This window comes from Gobio gobio, assembly GCF_949357685.1.
Source record: "Gobio gobio genome assembly, chromosome: 14".
NCBI lineage: Eukaryota > Metazoa > Chordata > Actinopteri > Cypriniformes > Gobionidae > Gobio > Gobio gobio.
In genome coordinates this window covers 38,709,673-38,722,301 of record NC_137107.1, presented here as the reverse complement: position 1 = coordinate 38,722,301, position 12,629 = coordinate 38,709,673, and the positions used below count along the sequence as shown (strand labels likewise).

At 44.5% G+C, this 12,629-nt stretch overlaps 1 protein-coding gene across 17 annotated transcripts in view; it reads left to right on the top strand.

The window, feature by feature from the left end:
- mapk10 (mitogen-activated protein kinase 10) overlaps positions 1-7,369 on the top strand; it is a 99,982-nt gene extending 92,613 nt beyond the window's left edge. For 5 of the 17 annotated variants that reach the window (XM_079835062.1, XM_079835063.1, XM_079835073.1 and 2 more), the window contains exon 15: positions 5,283-7,369. In XM_079835062.1, the coding sequence (XP_079691188.1) occupies positions 5,283-5,299 (17 nt within the window). In that variant the 3' untranslated portion in view covers positions 5,300-7,369. The remainder of the gene's footprint in view (positions 1-5,282) is intronic. The other 12 variants (XM_079835068.1, XM_079835059.1, XM_079835071.1 and 9 more) reach the window with 6 other exon arrangements.
- Positions 7,370-12,629: the final 5,260 nt, after the last annotated feature.

Here is a 12,629-nt window from a genome sequence, read left to right as displayed (position 1 = left end):
TGGTGGATTGTAATCCAGAAAGGACCAATCGACAATCATCAGTGACAACTGGAGATTCACTCGTTGTTAAAAGCAAAAGATTAGACTGTACAGAAATTGAAATCTACAGGTAACGCTAATACACACTAAATACACGTAGGCATGCAATGCTGGTGTTGTTAAAGGTCCCGTTTTTCCTGATTTTTTGAAGCTTTGATTGTGTTTACAGTGTGCAATATAACGTGTTCATGTTTCGCGTGTAAAAAAACACAGTATTTTTCACACAATTTACTTATCTGTATACAGCTGTTTTCACTGTCCTAAAAAACGGCGTGCTGATTTCCTTGTTCTATGAAGTCCCTCCTTCAGAAATACGTAACGTGTTCTGATTGTGCCAGCGGTTCCCGTGTTGTGATTCGACAGTTGCCCGGAAAGGTCACGCCTCTTACCATAACAGGGAGATGCATGCGCTCAAAGTACAGCGTCCCTGAAGGCCAAACAAAGGTGATTTGACTCCGGGATGAATAACAGCGTCTCGACGACTAAACACTCTACAAACGCAACCGAAAGCAACACTTCCTCTTCTCCACGCGGGAGAGCAACACGACCACGCCCCCTTTTTCGCGTTTTCTTGTGGGCGGAGGTTAGTCGACAAACTGTTCTACTGACGTCATTAAAGCAGGAAGTACAGGGATGTAGTCCAAACTGGCCGTTCGCTGTAGGCTTTGAAAGGGAACTTCTGTTAAATAAAATATCTCGCTTGGCATTGAACTTTGAGCTTTATAATTTTACAGGTATTATTTATGCTCTAAGAGCAACATTACACACTAACTTAAGTTTGAAAAATGGGATCACGAAGAACAGGACCTTTAATATTAACTATTTGAGAACAAATTATAACAATAATAATAATTTGTACGGTTTGATGGTTTGATCATTAGATTTAATCACCGTTGGTAGCGTGATTTATTATAATGTTTTTTTTTCTCAGTTGGTCTGAGCAGACAAGTGGCAGACATGCTGCCTACTTGTTCGGATGACATTTTGTGGGGAAAATTCTTATTTTGGTCATACTTCCAAGATATAGAATCTGTGATTCCGAAGTATAGTGACTGCCAGCCACATAACTCCTCAAAACATTAGATTCATCCGCGCTGAGGAGCCGTGCCGATGCACAACCCACGTAAAGATGATAGTTCCACAAATAACTGCAATTGCAGGTTTCAAACAGAGATGGCGACCAAGAGGTAAAACTTACGGACTGCAGCTTTAAGAATATTTTTCATAGTCCTCTACCGTTAAATTTTTTAAAGAAATTAATGCTTTTATTCAGCAAGAGTGCATTATATATATATATTAAATAACATTTATTTATATTTCAAATAAATGTTTTTTCAAACTTTTTTTGTCAAACAAAACCCCGCCAAACATGATTTCTATATAAAAAAATTTTTTTAACATTGATAATAATAAGAAATGCTTCCTTAGGTCCATATTAGAATGATTTCTGAAGGATCATGTGACACTGAAGACTGGATTAATGATGCTGAAAATGTAGCTTTTAAAAATTCTAGCTCTGAAATAATATCATAATTTAAAATGGAATAAAATTTCACAATATTATTGTTTTTACTGTATTTCTGATGAAAAAATGCAGCCTTGAACCGAGAATTATGGGCAATGTTAAGGGTTTTTCCCCAGTCTTCTATAGTGTTTGTGGAAATATTCTTGTCGGTCTGTGCCGTGAGGCTCACTGATGCTCTCAGTGTGATGTGATATGTAACTGGCTATCATATTTTGCTGGTCTGGCACATTTCTATAGAGCGAAAAAGAGAGAGAGGCTGAAAGAGAGACAGTAACCATAAAGCTGACAGCGATAAAAACCCCTTGCTGAGCCGATGTCACACACCCTCTTCATCTTTTCTTCTCATTTTAAAGGGTAGCTTCTGCTTTCCTCATTTATCATATTGTCATTATTTTTTTCACCCTAACCGTTGGTTCCAGCCCCACTCTGCAGTCACGCTTTGAAATTGCATGTTTGAAATGTTAATCTCAAATGAGGATGTGGCCAATGTAGTATAAAGTTATTATAAATCATGTTCACTGAATGGGTATTAAAGAGTGCCTTCTATTAAAACGAAATATGTAGCCCGTCAATCAAGTAAATTAGCTTGTAACGTTATCGTAGGAAGCCGTTTAAGGGGTTATTTGCATTTGCTTTTTATCAAAAGCAATCTCCGTGCCTGTTATTTGAATGGTCAGAGCTCCTGGCTTTGAGGATTTCTGGGTTGTGGATTTATAGGGCAGCCAGTGCAACTCTCAAACCTGATGATGAAAAATAGGGACAATTTGTCCTTTTTGCAGGAGCCTTTTATTTATTACCACTTGTAGAGCATTAGCTCCACCTAGTGGCAATCTCATATTAGAATTTTTTTTTAATGATGCTTTTTTATAAGCATGTAAAATGATTGTGTAACTGTGTGTGATGAAAGTGATGTTTGCTCATGTTCGGGATGTGAACCTAACTCATCCTTCACAGTGTCTGCTGCGTTATTAATATCTCTAATCATGTTGCAATCTACTTAGAATATACAGTCAAACCAAAATTTATTCAGACACCTTCAATATTTTCTCACATTATCACAGTTTATTCGCTATAGTTTAGAAAATGGTAATAAAATATGACAAGAACTAAATGAGCTATGAACTAAACTGTGTCAGAACAAATTAATCTTGATAATGTCAGGTATGTAATGGATTACAATCAACCAATCGGCTGTCAGCTGTTCAATTTAAGTACACAATTAGATAATACCCATTTAGGTCAACCAATGACCAAGCAATGCGTAATTATGTTCAGTCTGTGGTGTAATGCTGCGTTCACACTCAACTCGAATAGAGCATCTGGAGCGAGTGATTTCAATGTTAAGTCAATGTAAAGATGGTTGACGCGCGTCTGGAGGTCCCACGGCGCGATTCCGCCTCATTTGCGCGAATGACGCAAATTCAGTGTCTTGCACGACTCGCACAAGGGGTGCTTTTTGTGCATTCACGCGTTTGAAGCTAATTCACGTCTGATGCCCGAGTTGAAAAATCTGAACTTTGGCGTCATTTTGCACCACGTTAACCAATCAGGATCCTGCTTGCTGCTGTCAAGTGGTAAAGTGACGTAATGAGAAACACCGCATAATTTAAAAATACTACTGTTATTGTGTCACAAAATGTAGTTTTAAGACTTTTCCAGGTGAGAATGTAGTTGTTTAAAGCTCAAATATGTGGTTTATTTATAAGGAGAGCGCCTATTTGTCTAAAATAAATGTAACCTTACATTTATGGATTTGTGCGATCCAGGCATTCACCGGGCGCTCAGCGCTCATTAACCCCGGCGAGAGCAGCCTTTCCTCGGCCAGTCCTTCTGACGTCTGCCGCTGGCTCTGATGTCTCTGTAGTGGTTTTTAAACAGGAGATATAATTAGTCTTGTGTAGATCTAATGTGCAATCTTTGGTGTCATAAATCTATAATTTGTTGTCTGCCAAATAGTTTTGACTGAGGGCAAAGAGAAGTTTCATAACTTTATTTTTTAAGATATTTAAATATACATGCAAGTGAAGATAATGTTGGTAGTGTGTTGGCTGGACCACATTTGTGTGGCTATTAATGTTTAAAATATTTTTTTATGAAAATGAAATGAATGTGGATGCGCAAATTGATTAAAAATTTTCAAGCGTCCAACTAGACGCGATTTTGATGCTCAAGTAGCATTTGGTGTGAACGCAGCATAAAAGTGTCTGAATAATTTTGGTTACAAATTTTATAAATTTGACTGGTAGTCCACTGTATGAAGAATTATTGGGTATAACATGTCACAGTTTACTTTATTTTACTATCCTCACTTACATAAACAACCCTCTATGCACACCTCGGCAATAGAATCGCCATTGGCAAGTACATTTTTTTGTTTACTCGCCAGACTGATATACTATTTTTATTTATATTAGTGCTGTCAAATCGATTAATTGCGATTAACCACATCCAAAATAAAAGATTAATGACCGATGCGATCAAATTTGACCTCAGACGAAATTCTGGCAGTGTCAGAAGATTTGGCGCAGTCCTGCAGTTTGACTTCTCCTAGAACGACCGTCAAATTGTCCTTGTTTTTCAAGACAAACCATGACCAAAATGTGCGCTAGCCTAGAGATTTCTTTGTAGCCACAAATTCAATCCCGCGTGTAATGCAGCTCACTGTCACCGAACGATGATATAAATCTTGCGTGCATTCGTTTTTTTAACGCGCCTTGACTATTGCACTGACAACTTTGTCTTACAGTGTGACATGGCTTACAGCGGGGATCATGTTCATACAGTCTGATAAGCAACAGCCGGAAAGTGTGCAGTGTGCACCCAGCTTTATACTAACACACACACACTGGCGAGTAAAATCTAAGCATTTATTAGCCAATGGCTAATGATAGGCATTATTTAATTGCCCAGAGTGAAGATTTACTTGCATATGCGAGTGATTTACTCGCATTGTAGAGGGAACTATATTGATAAATGAACTATAGTGTCCTAAAAAATTAGATCTGGTGTCTGAAGAATTTTTGGTTTGACTGTATATACACATATCTAGCTATAATTTCAGACTAGCAGGAAAAGAAAATTATGCAAATATGTCTTAAATATATACATGTATGTGTGTGTATTCCAATATACATAATAATTATACACAGTACACACAAACACAATGTGTTAATGTGTTGAGTGTTCTGGTTCTCGAATCTGATTGGTTGAGAGCCTTTCACCGCTTGAATCACTTCGCTTTCAACATTTCTCAAAGAGAGTATCGTGGCGGACGAGCAAACCACCATCATTTTAGAAATACTACTGTTGTTGTCTCACGGAATATCGTTTTTTTAGGCGAGAATGTAGTGTGTGTGTGTCTGTGTTTACTCTGATGGTCGGTATAAAGACAAAGTCAATATGTATATATATTTATTAAATAATATAGTAAAAATAGTTTATGTTCATATCCTGTGCTTAGGGTTCAGGATAGTAATCTGTTGGCATTTGTCCAAAAATGTGGCTCAACACCCCACAATATCACCTCAGAGCTGACTCAGTCCATGGACTCCACCCTTAAAGGTCCCAGTTTCATCCCTGTGGGATATTGTTGTGCATCCCTGTGCACATTTTGTTGTTATTGTAACTTTTAATATTTGCATCTATTAGCCCTGTAGAGGGCACTGTGGCTGCGCTTCTTTTTTCGTTGTAACCGTCTTTCCCCCGTTACTTCCCTTAGCGCAGGTGCAGCCATGAACAGCAGCGAGAGCCTCCCCCCCTCCTCCTCCGTCAACGACATCTCCTCCATGTCCACCGACCAGACCTTGGCCTCCGATACCGACAGCAGCCTGGAGACCTCCGCCGGACCGCTGGGGTGCTGCAGGTGACTAACCGCCTGCCTGCGCAACCCCATGTTCTTCAGAAGGTGAACGGCCACCGCGAACCCGAACGAGTACAAATCTCTACAAACCTCTGAAAAAAAAATGTAATTAACGAAATCAAATCGAAAAAATGAGTTAATATATGCGTAAAATAATGTATCATGGGTACATGACGACAAAGTGTGCATTTTCATTCAAAGAAACGTCTGAATATGTATATTTATGAATCTTCACTAGTTGCTTTGCTTTGAATCCCCTCATATGGCATCCCAAAAATAACGAAAAGAAAAGAGAAAAAAAAAGGACTTAATCAGGCATCTCTGTAAAGTGTACATTGACTGGCTGCTATCTAATACCTTGCGATTTTCTGTGCTTCAGTCGGTGTGGCAGGGTGGGCTTTTATTTTAATGAGCACTGTACAATAATCGATCAACCCTTGTATTCTGCCCTAATAAGATGATTTTTTTGTTGTTGCTTGTGCCGAAACTCCCAACTGGGTTTCAGATGGGCTGGTGTGTCTGTGTGCAATTCCTTGTAGGGTAAAATAATATGTACAATGGCGCCCCCTATCTTTTGTATATATGTAATTGTGTACAGCTGTGAGGCGTTCTCAGAGTGGGACTGACGGCCAGTAGAGGGAGTATTCGCACACCTTGCCACATTCCAGCTAATCACCCGTTTCCCTTTGCCTGTAGTCTTGCATGGTCAGAGAAAAAAGTAATTAAGCTAATTATAACATATACAAATATAGAGAACCGTGTTTATATAACATTTTAGGAGCTAAAGGGTGAATGTTGGCGTATCTGTCACTCGACAGGAAGTGAGGCTGCTTTAAAGGAAGCCATAGGGGGGTACAAGCACTGTTGCTGTCATTTTACAGACTTTCAACAGCCCTTCCTTCGTGTTTGTGAAACTCGCCCTCTCTGCGGCAGCCTTGCATGCTTCAACTTCACCTTCGAAAGGTGTGTGTCTAACCAAGTCGAGAGCATGCACCTCATCTTCGCTTTTTGTTCTATGTTCACATCCACACACACTAAATCTCATCTCGAAACTCATATTTTTGTGTTGTCTGAAGGGAATCAACACGCTTACTACCTAAATTTCACAGCAGGAGTTTATTATTAAACCTATTTATTGTTGGATTTGGGAAGTGCCTTTAAAATAATGCAGTTTCCTCCTCAAAAACGCGAATATAGTAAATGCTACGGCTCGGATAGAGGTGTTCCAGGTGGTGTCGGATGTGTCAGGTCTGTTTACCCAATCCCACAATCCCCTATTCATATAGATTTCCTAGTGTAGAGATCTGGCTCTTGGATCCAAGTGTCTGATTTAAAGTCACTGTATGTTAAAAGAAAAAGGGCACCTAGACAAAAATCGGATATTAGCCCCAGATCTGAGAACTACAGTGGCCTCAAACAGTATTTGGTCATTTACATCATACTTAAAATGTTTTATTAATTATTAAAAATATATATATTCTCCTCAAGTTTACACATGTGTAGTTCATCACATTAAACTATGCACATATTCCACTAACGTCTGACAACCCTAATGTTCATTTTGAGCAATTTATGTATCATTTTTGGTTGATTTTTGTTTGGAGAAAAAAAATTCCACTAATATTTTGATATAAGAATTTACATGCATTTTTTAAATAAATGTCTGAAGTGTCCAAATACGCTTTGTGGCCACTGTTTGTTCCAAATTTAACCCCTCACCCCCCCTTCACATTTAATTGTTCCATTTTTAAAAAGACGAGTAATGTAGTCTACATTTTCAAAAACACATGGCTGATGTTTTAGTACTAGGTACATTTTAGCTTCATTTAATATACATTATGAAGTACACAGTAAATTGAACATATAATATTTAAGTTGTACGGCTTTGTTTTGTACCTGTATTTGTCCGATTTGATCAGTGTACTAAACATTTTAATAAAGGGATGAAAAACACATGATTTTTTTGGTTTGTTTATGTAACAAAGCTCTCATTTTCTAACGCATTCTAACTCAGAAACACTCTTTTTGTGGATAGTATTTATTTGTATTTTTAATAACACATTTATGTGACATTGCATGTGAATGTTTATTTGATTCTGCTTAAAAGGTACACTATGTAACCCTCTAGTGCACAGCAATTTGCGGAAGAACATTGTTTAGGTTGTGCTTCGGCTCTGTGTGACTGCGGATGGATATGTTTATCATACTGCTCATAAAATATTTACTACTAGGCTTAAGATATATAACTTGTTTAGATGGAAAGGATCTTAAGGTGACTGAAGAGGTTACTGTAGCTATACCAATTAACCCTTGAACGCATACCTCGGATCTTTAGTGACCCGGGACGTTATTAATTTTTAAGAAGTTAAACATCAACTTTCTTAGTATTCCTCAATCGATTAATTATAAACTATATAACAATAAAAAATAATACAATTATAAAAGTTTGCCTGTTTTCCCATTCATTCCTGTAAAAATTGTATAGGGTCGCTAATGACCCAGAGCATGTAACAGTGTGAGTATATTTTTTCTGCACAACAATAAAGCCCCGTTTCCACCAAAATTACCCGAGACAATTTGTAGCAGGAACTTTTTTTCCCCCAGACCTGCTACTGTCTGCATTTCCACTGTGGTCTAAAGTACCGTGAAGATTAGGCAAATTAGTCCGGTGATGTAGGATTGCGCGCGGCTGCTCCTCCCAGTCAGTGACGGACAGTAATAATTTTTTGTGCGACACTGTCTGCAACAGCAACAAGTATGGTGGAGATGCAAGCAGCGCTGCTTTTGCTGGTTATGTATTGGTTTACTAAAGAGGTAATTAACAAAACGGCGGAAAAGAGACGAGCACTTATTGTATTCTTAAAGCTTGTAAAGCTAGATTTAAAATAAGACAACGTATGTCATTATCAGCTATTACGGACATTGACTGTGAGATGGCTGAGACAACGCGTGCCATCGGACAGAAAGAGAAAGATTGAAATGTATTTACTGAACGCAGAACGAACCACACAAAAGACTTTTAAAAATGCCGGTTGAAATAAAATGCTGTGTGAGCTCAACCAATCAGCATGTTCAGCGCCCAAGTCCCGAACTTTGAAAAAGTACTTCCTCGGGAGCAGGGCCGTTTGGAGGGGGAAATATTTACCCGGAACTTCATTTAGACCCCCGTTCCTGCGGTCGAAAAACACACCGAGTACCACCCCAAAGATCCTAGTTCCTGGGGTAAGTTCCTGCAGTGGAAACGCGGCTTAACTGAATCTTTGATGACTGAATAAGTGCAATTCACCTTTATTCCACAAGGTGGCGATGTCTGATACACAATGATGAAGTGACGTTTCACTCATAGTTACCGCAGGCAGAAAACGTCTCGGTTACGTATGTAACCCTCGTTCCCTGAAGGAGGGAACGGAGACGTACGTCGGAACTGACCGACGAATTGGGATCTGATCTCAGAGACCAATCTACTTCGAGTGTATTAAAAACGAGCCAATGGAGATTGGCATGCGATCCACGCATTCCACGCACCGCCCCGCAGCGCGGGTATAAATAAGGAAGTGGAATGCTTGATCATTGCCTTTTTCTGCTGAGGAGCCGAACTAGTGACTCGGCCCCCTAGCGGAAGCACAGCACCTGGCGACGGGACGTACGTCTCCGTTCCCTCCTTCAGGGAACGAGGGTTACATACGTAACCGAGACGTTCCCTTTCAGTCGGTCACGTTCGACGTACGTCGGAACTGACCGACGAATTGGGATCCCTACCAAAACGCCAGGGCGCTGGCCCTTCCAGCGTCCTGCTTGAGCGCACTGGACCGTCTTAGATGGTACGGAAGTCAGGGCTCCAAGCAGGGAGGTCAGTCACTGCTGTTTCTGCAAGACCCACTCAGTGTGACTATTGGATAACGCTGGGAAAGCGTGCCCGTCTCGGGAGATGGTACGCTGCGGAGCCACGTCCTTCGTAGAAGGCTAGGTGGCAGAATACACATAAGGACTAACCTGGCAGGGTAGTGCAACATATGGCAGTCTCTGGGGTGGTTCCAGCCTGGTCCCAGGGGGGAAAGAACACGCCCAGAGACGACAGAGCGGGCTCTGTCAAGGGAAAGACACGGGGCTAGCCGAGTAGGGCAGCTGGTACCGTGGAAGAATACACATATGGGGTAGCCGTGAGGGGACCGCTACATATGGAACCCAGCCTACACACACGTTTCACAAGCATACGGGTGCAGGCCTGGCGTCAGACGGCCGCAACGTCTGGCACCGCAGGGGTGACGGAGGAGCTCGACAGGGTTAGCCGTTTCCGGGGAACACAACTGGAGAAAATAGACGCACGTATCCGGCCCAGAGGGCGGGAGTGGCGTTGCAAGCCGACACTTAGAACGGGCACTTAGCGCTACTGGCCACTGGGGGCGAGGATGCGGGAAGATACCGGCTCTACACGGAGGCTATAGAATCTAGCGAACGTGTTCGGTGTCGCCCAGCCCGCAGCTCTACATATATCTGTCAGCGAGGCGCCTTGAGCCAGCGCCCAGGAAGAAGCAACACTCCTTGTTGAGTGTGCTCGCAACCCGAACGGGCAAGGCACGTCTTGGGACTGGTAAGCCAAGACGATAGCATCCACTATCCAGTGGGCTAACCTCTGCTTGGAGACAGCCTTTCCCTTCTGCTGGCCTCCGTAACAGACAAAGAGTTGCTCTGAGGTCCGAAAGCTTTGAGTCCGGTCGACGTAAGCGCGAAGAGCGCGGACGGGACATAACAAAGCCTGGGCTGGGTCTGCCTCCTCCGAGGGCAGCGCTTGCAGGTTCACTACCTGGTCCCGGAAGGGAGTGGTAGGAACCTTGGGCACGTATCCAGGCCGGGGTCTCAGGACAACATGAGAGTTGGCCGGCCCGAATTCTAGGCACGATTCGTTGACCGAAAGTGCATGCAGGTCCCCTACCCTCTTGATGGAGGCCAATGCCGTCAGAAGCACTGTCTTCATTGACAGGATTTTAAGCTCCACAGACTGCAAAGGCTCAAAGGGAGGGCTCTGAAGTGCTCTGAGCACTAGAGCTAAGTCCCAAGAGGGTAACGAGTTTGGACGAGGAGGATTTAGCCTCCTCGCACCTCTGAGGAACCTGACGATTAAGTCGTGCTTTCCTATGTACTTACCTTCGACTGCGTCGTGATACGCCGCTATTGCTGCGACGTACACTTTGAGGGTGGAGGGAGACAGCCTTCGCTCCAGCCCCTCTTGCAGGAAAGAAAGCACGACACTAACCGAACACCTTCGGGGGTCTTCCCGGTGGGAAGAGCACCATTCAACGAACAGGTTCCACTTCAAAGCGTAGAGGCGCCTCGTAGAGGGGGCTCTAGCAGAAGAGATGGTGTCCACCACTGCCTGTGGTAGACCACCTAGAACCTCCGCGTCCCGTCCAGGGACCAGACATGGAGTTTCCAGAGGTCTGGACGCGGGTGCCATAGAGTGCCCCGTCCCTGAGAAAGAAGGTCCCTCCTCAGGGGGATCGGCCAAGGAGGGGCTGTCGCGAGGAGAGTTAGTTCTGGGAACCAGGTCCGGTTGGGCCAGTAGGGCGCAACTAACAAGACCTGCTCCTCGTCCTCCCTGACCTTGCACAGGGTCTGTGCAAGAAGGCTCACTGGGGGAAACGCATATTTGCGCAGGTCCCGGGGCCAGCTGTGCGCCAGTGCATCCGTGCCGAGGGTGCCCCCGGTCAGGGAATAGTACCACTGGCAATGGGTCGAGTCCGGAGAGGCAAACAGGTCTACCTGTGCGGCTCCGAAGAGGTCCCATATCAGCTGGACCGCCTGGGGATGGAGTCGCCACTCCCCCGGAGGTGTCGACTGGCGAGAGAGCTCGTCGGCTGTCTGGTTCAGCGCACCTGGGATGTGAATGGCACGAAGCGACCTCAGATGCTTCTGACTCCAAAGGAGGAGGTGGCGGGCGAGTTGGAACATGCAACGGGAGCGTAGACCACCCTGACGGTTGATGTACGCAACGGCCGCAGTGCTGTCCGTACGGACCAGTACATGCTTGCCACGTAGCGGCCCCTTGAGGCGGCGCAGTGCCAAGTGTACCGCTAACAACTCGAGGCAATTGATATGCCAATGCAATTGAGGTCCCGTCCACAGACCTGAAACTGCATGCCCGTTGTACGTGGCCCCCTAGCCCATGGAGGAGGCATCCGTGAAGAGCACAGCATGCCTGGACACTTGTTCTAAGGGCACCCCGGCCCGGAGAAACGAAGCGTCGGACCATGGGCTGAAAGTTTGGCGGCAGTAAGGAGTCACGGGGACCCGGTACTGGCCGCTCTGCCACGCCCACCTCGGGACTCGGCCATGGAGCCAGTGTTGAAGCGGTCTCATATGAAGCAATCCGAGCGGCGTAACCGCGGCTGCAGATGCCATATGCCCCAGGAGCCTCTGAAAAAATTTCAGTGGGACCGCTGTCCTGTTCTTGAACGAATTCAAGCAGTTCAACACCGACCGGACCCGCTCTTCCGTGAGGCGCGCAGTCTGGCTGACCGAATCCAGCTCCATACCGAGATAAGAGATCCTCTGCGTGGGACAGAGTTTGCTCTTCTCTCGGTTGACCCGAAGGCCCAACAGGCTGAGGTGACTGAGCACCATGTCCCTGTGTTCGCACAACTGCTCCCGAGACTGGGCGAGTATGAGCCAGTCGTCGAGATAGTTGAGGATACGAACGCCGCGTTCTCTGAGCGGAACAATGGCTGCCTCTGCGACTTTCGTGAAGACGCGAGGCGACAGGGACAGCCCAAAGGGCAGGACTTTGTACTGATATGCCTTCCCCTCGAACGCAAAACGTACGAACGTCTGTGTCGAGGAAGGATAGAGACATGAAAGTACGCATCCTTCAGGTCGATCGCTGCGAACCAATCTTGGGGACGGATGCATTCGAAGATGCGTTTCTGCGTTAGCATCCGGAACGGGAGCTTGTGCAGGGCCCGATTCAGGATACGCAGGTCCAAGATTGGCCGTAACCCACCCCCTTTCTTGGGTACAATGAAGTAGGGGCTGTAGAACCCCGCCTTCATATCGGCTGGAGGAACCGGCTCGACCGCGTCCTTCGCCAGTAGGACATCGATCTCTGACCGCAAGACCTGAGCATCGCTGCTTCGCACGGAGGTGAAGAGGATGCCCTTGTACTTGGGAGGCCGGTGAGCGAACTGAATCGCGTAGCCGAGTCTGTTGGTA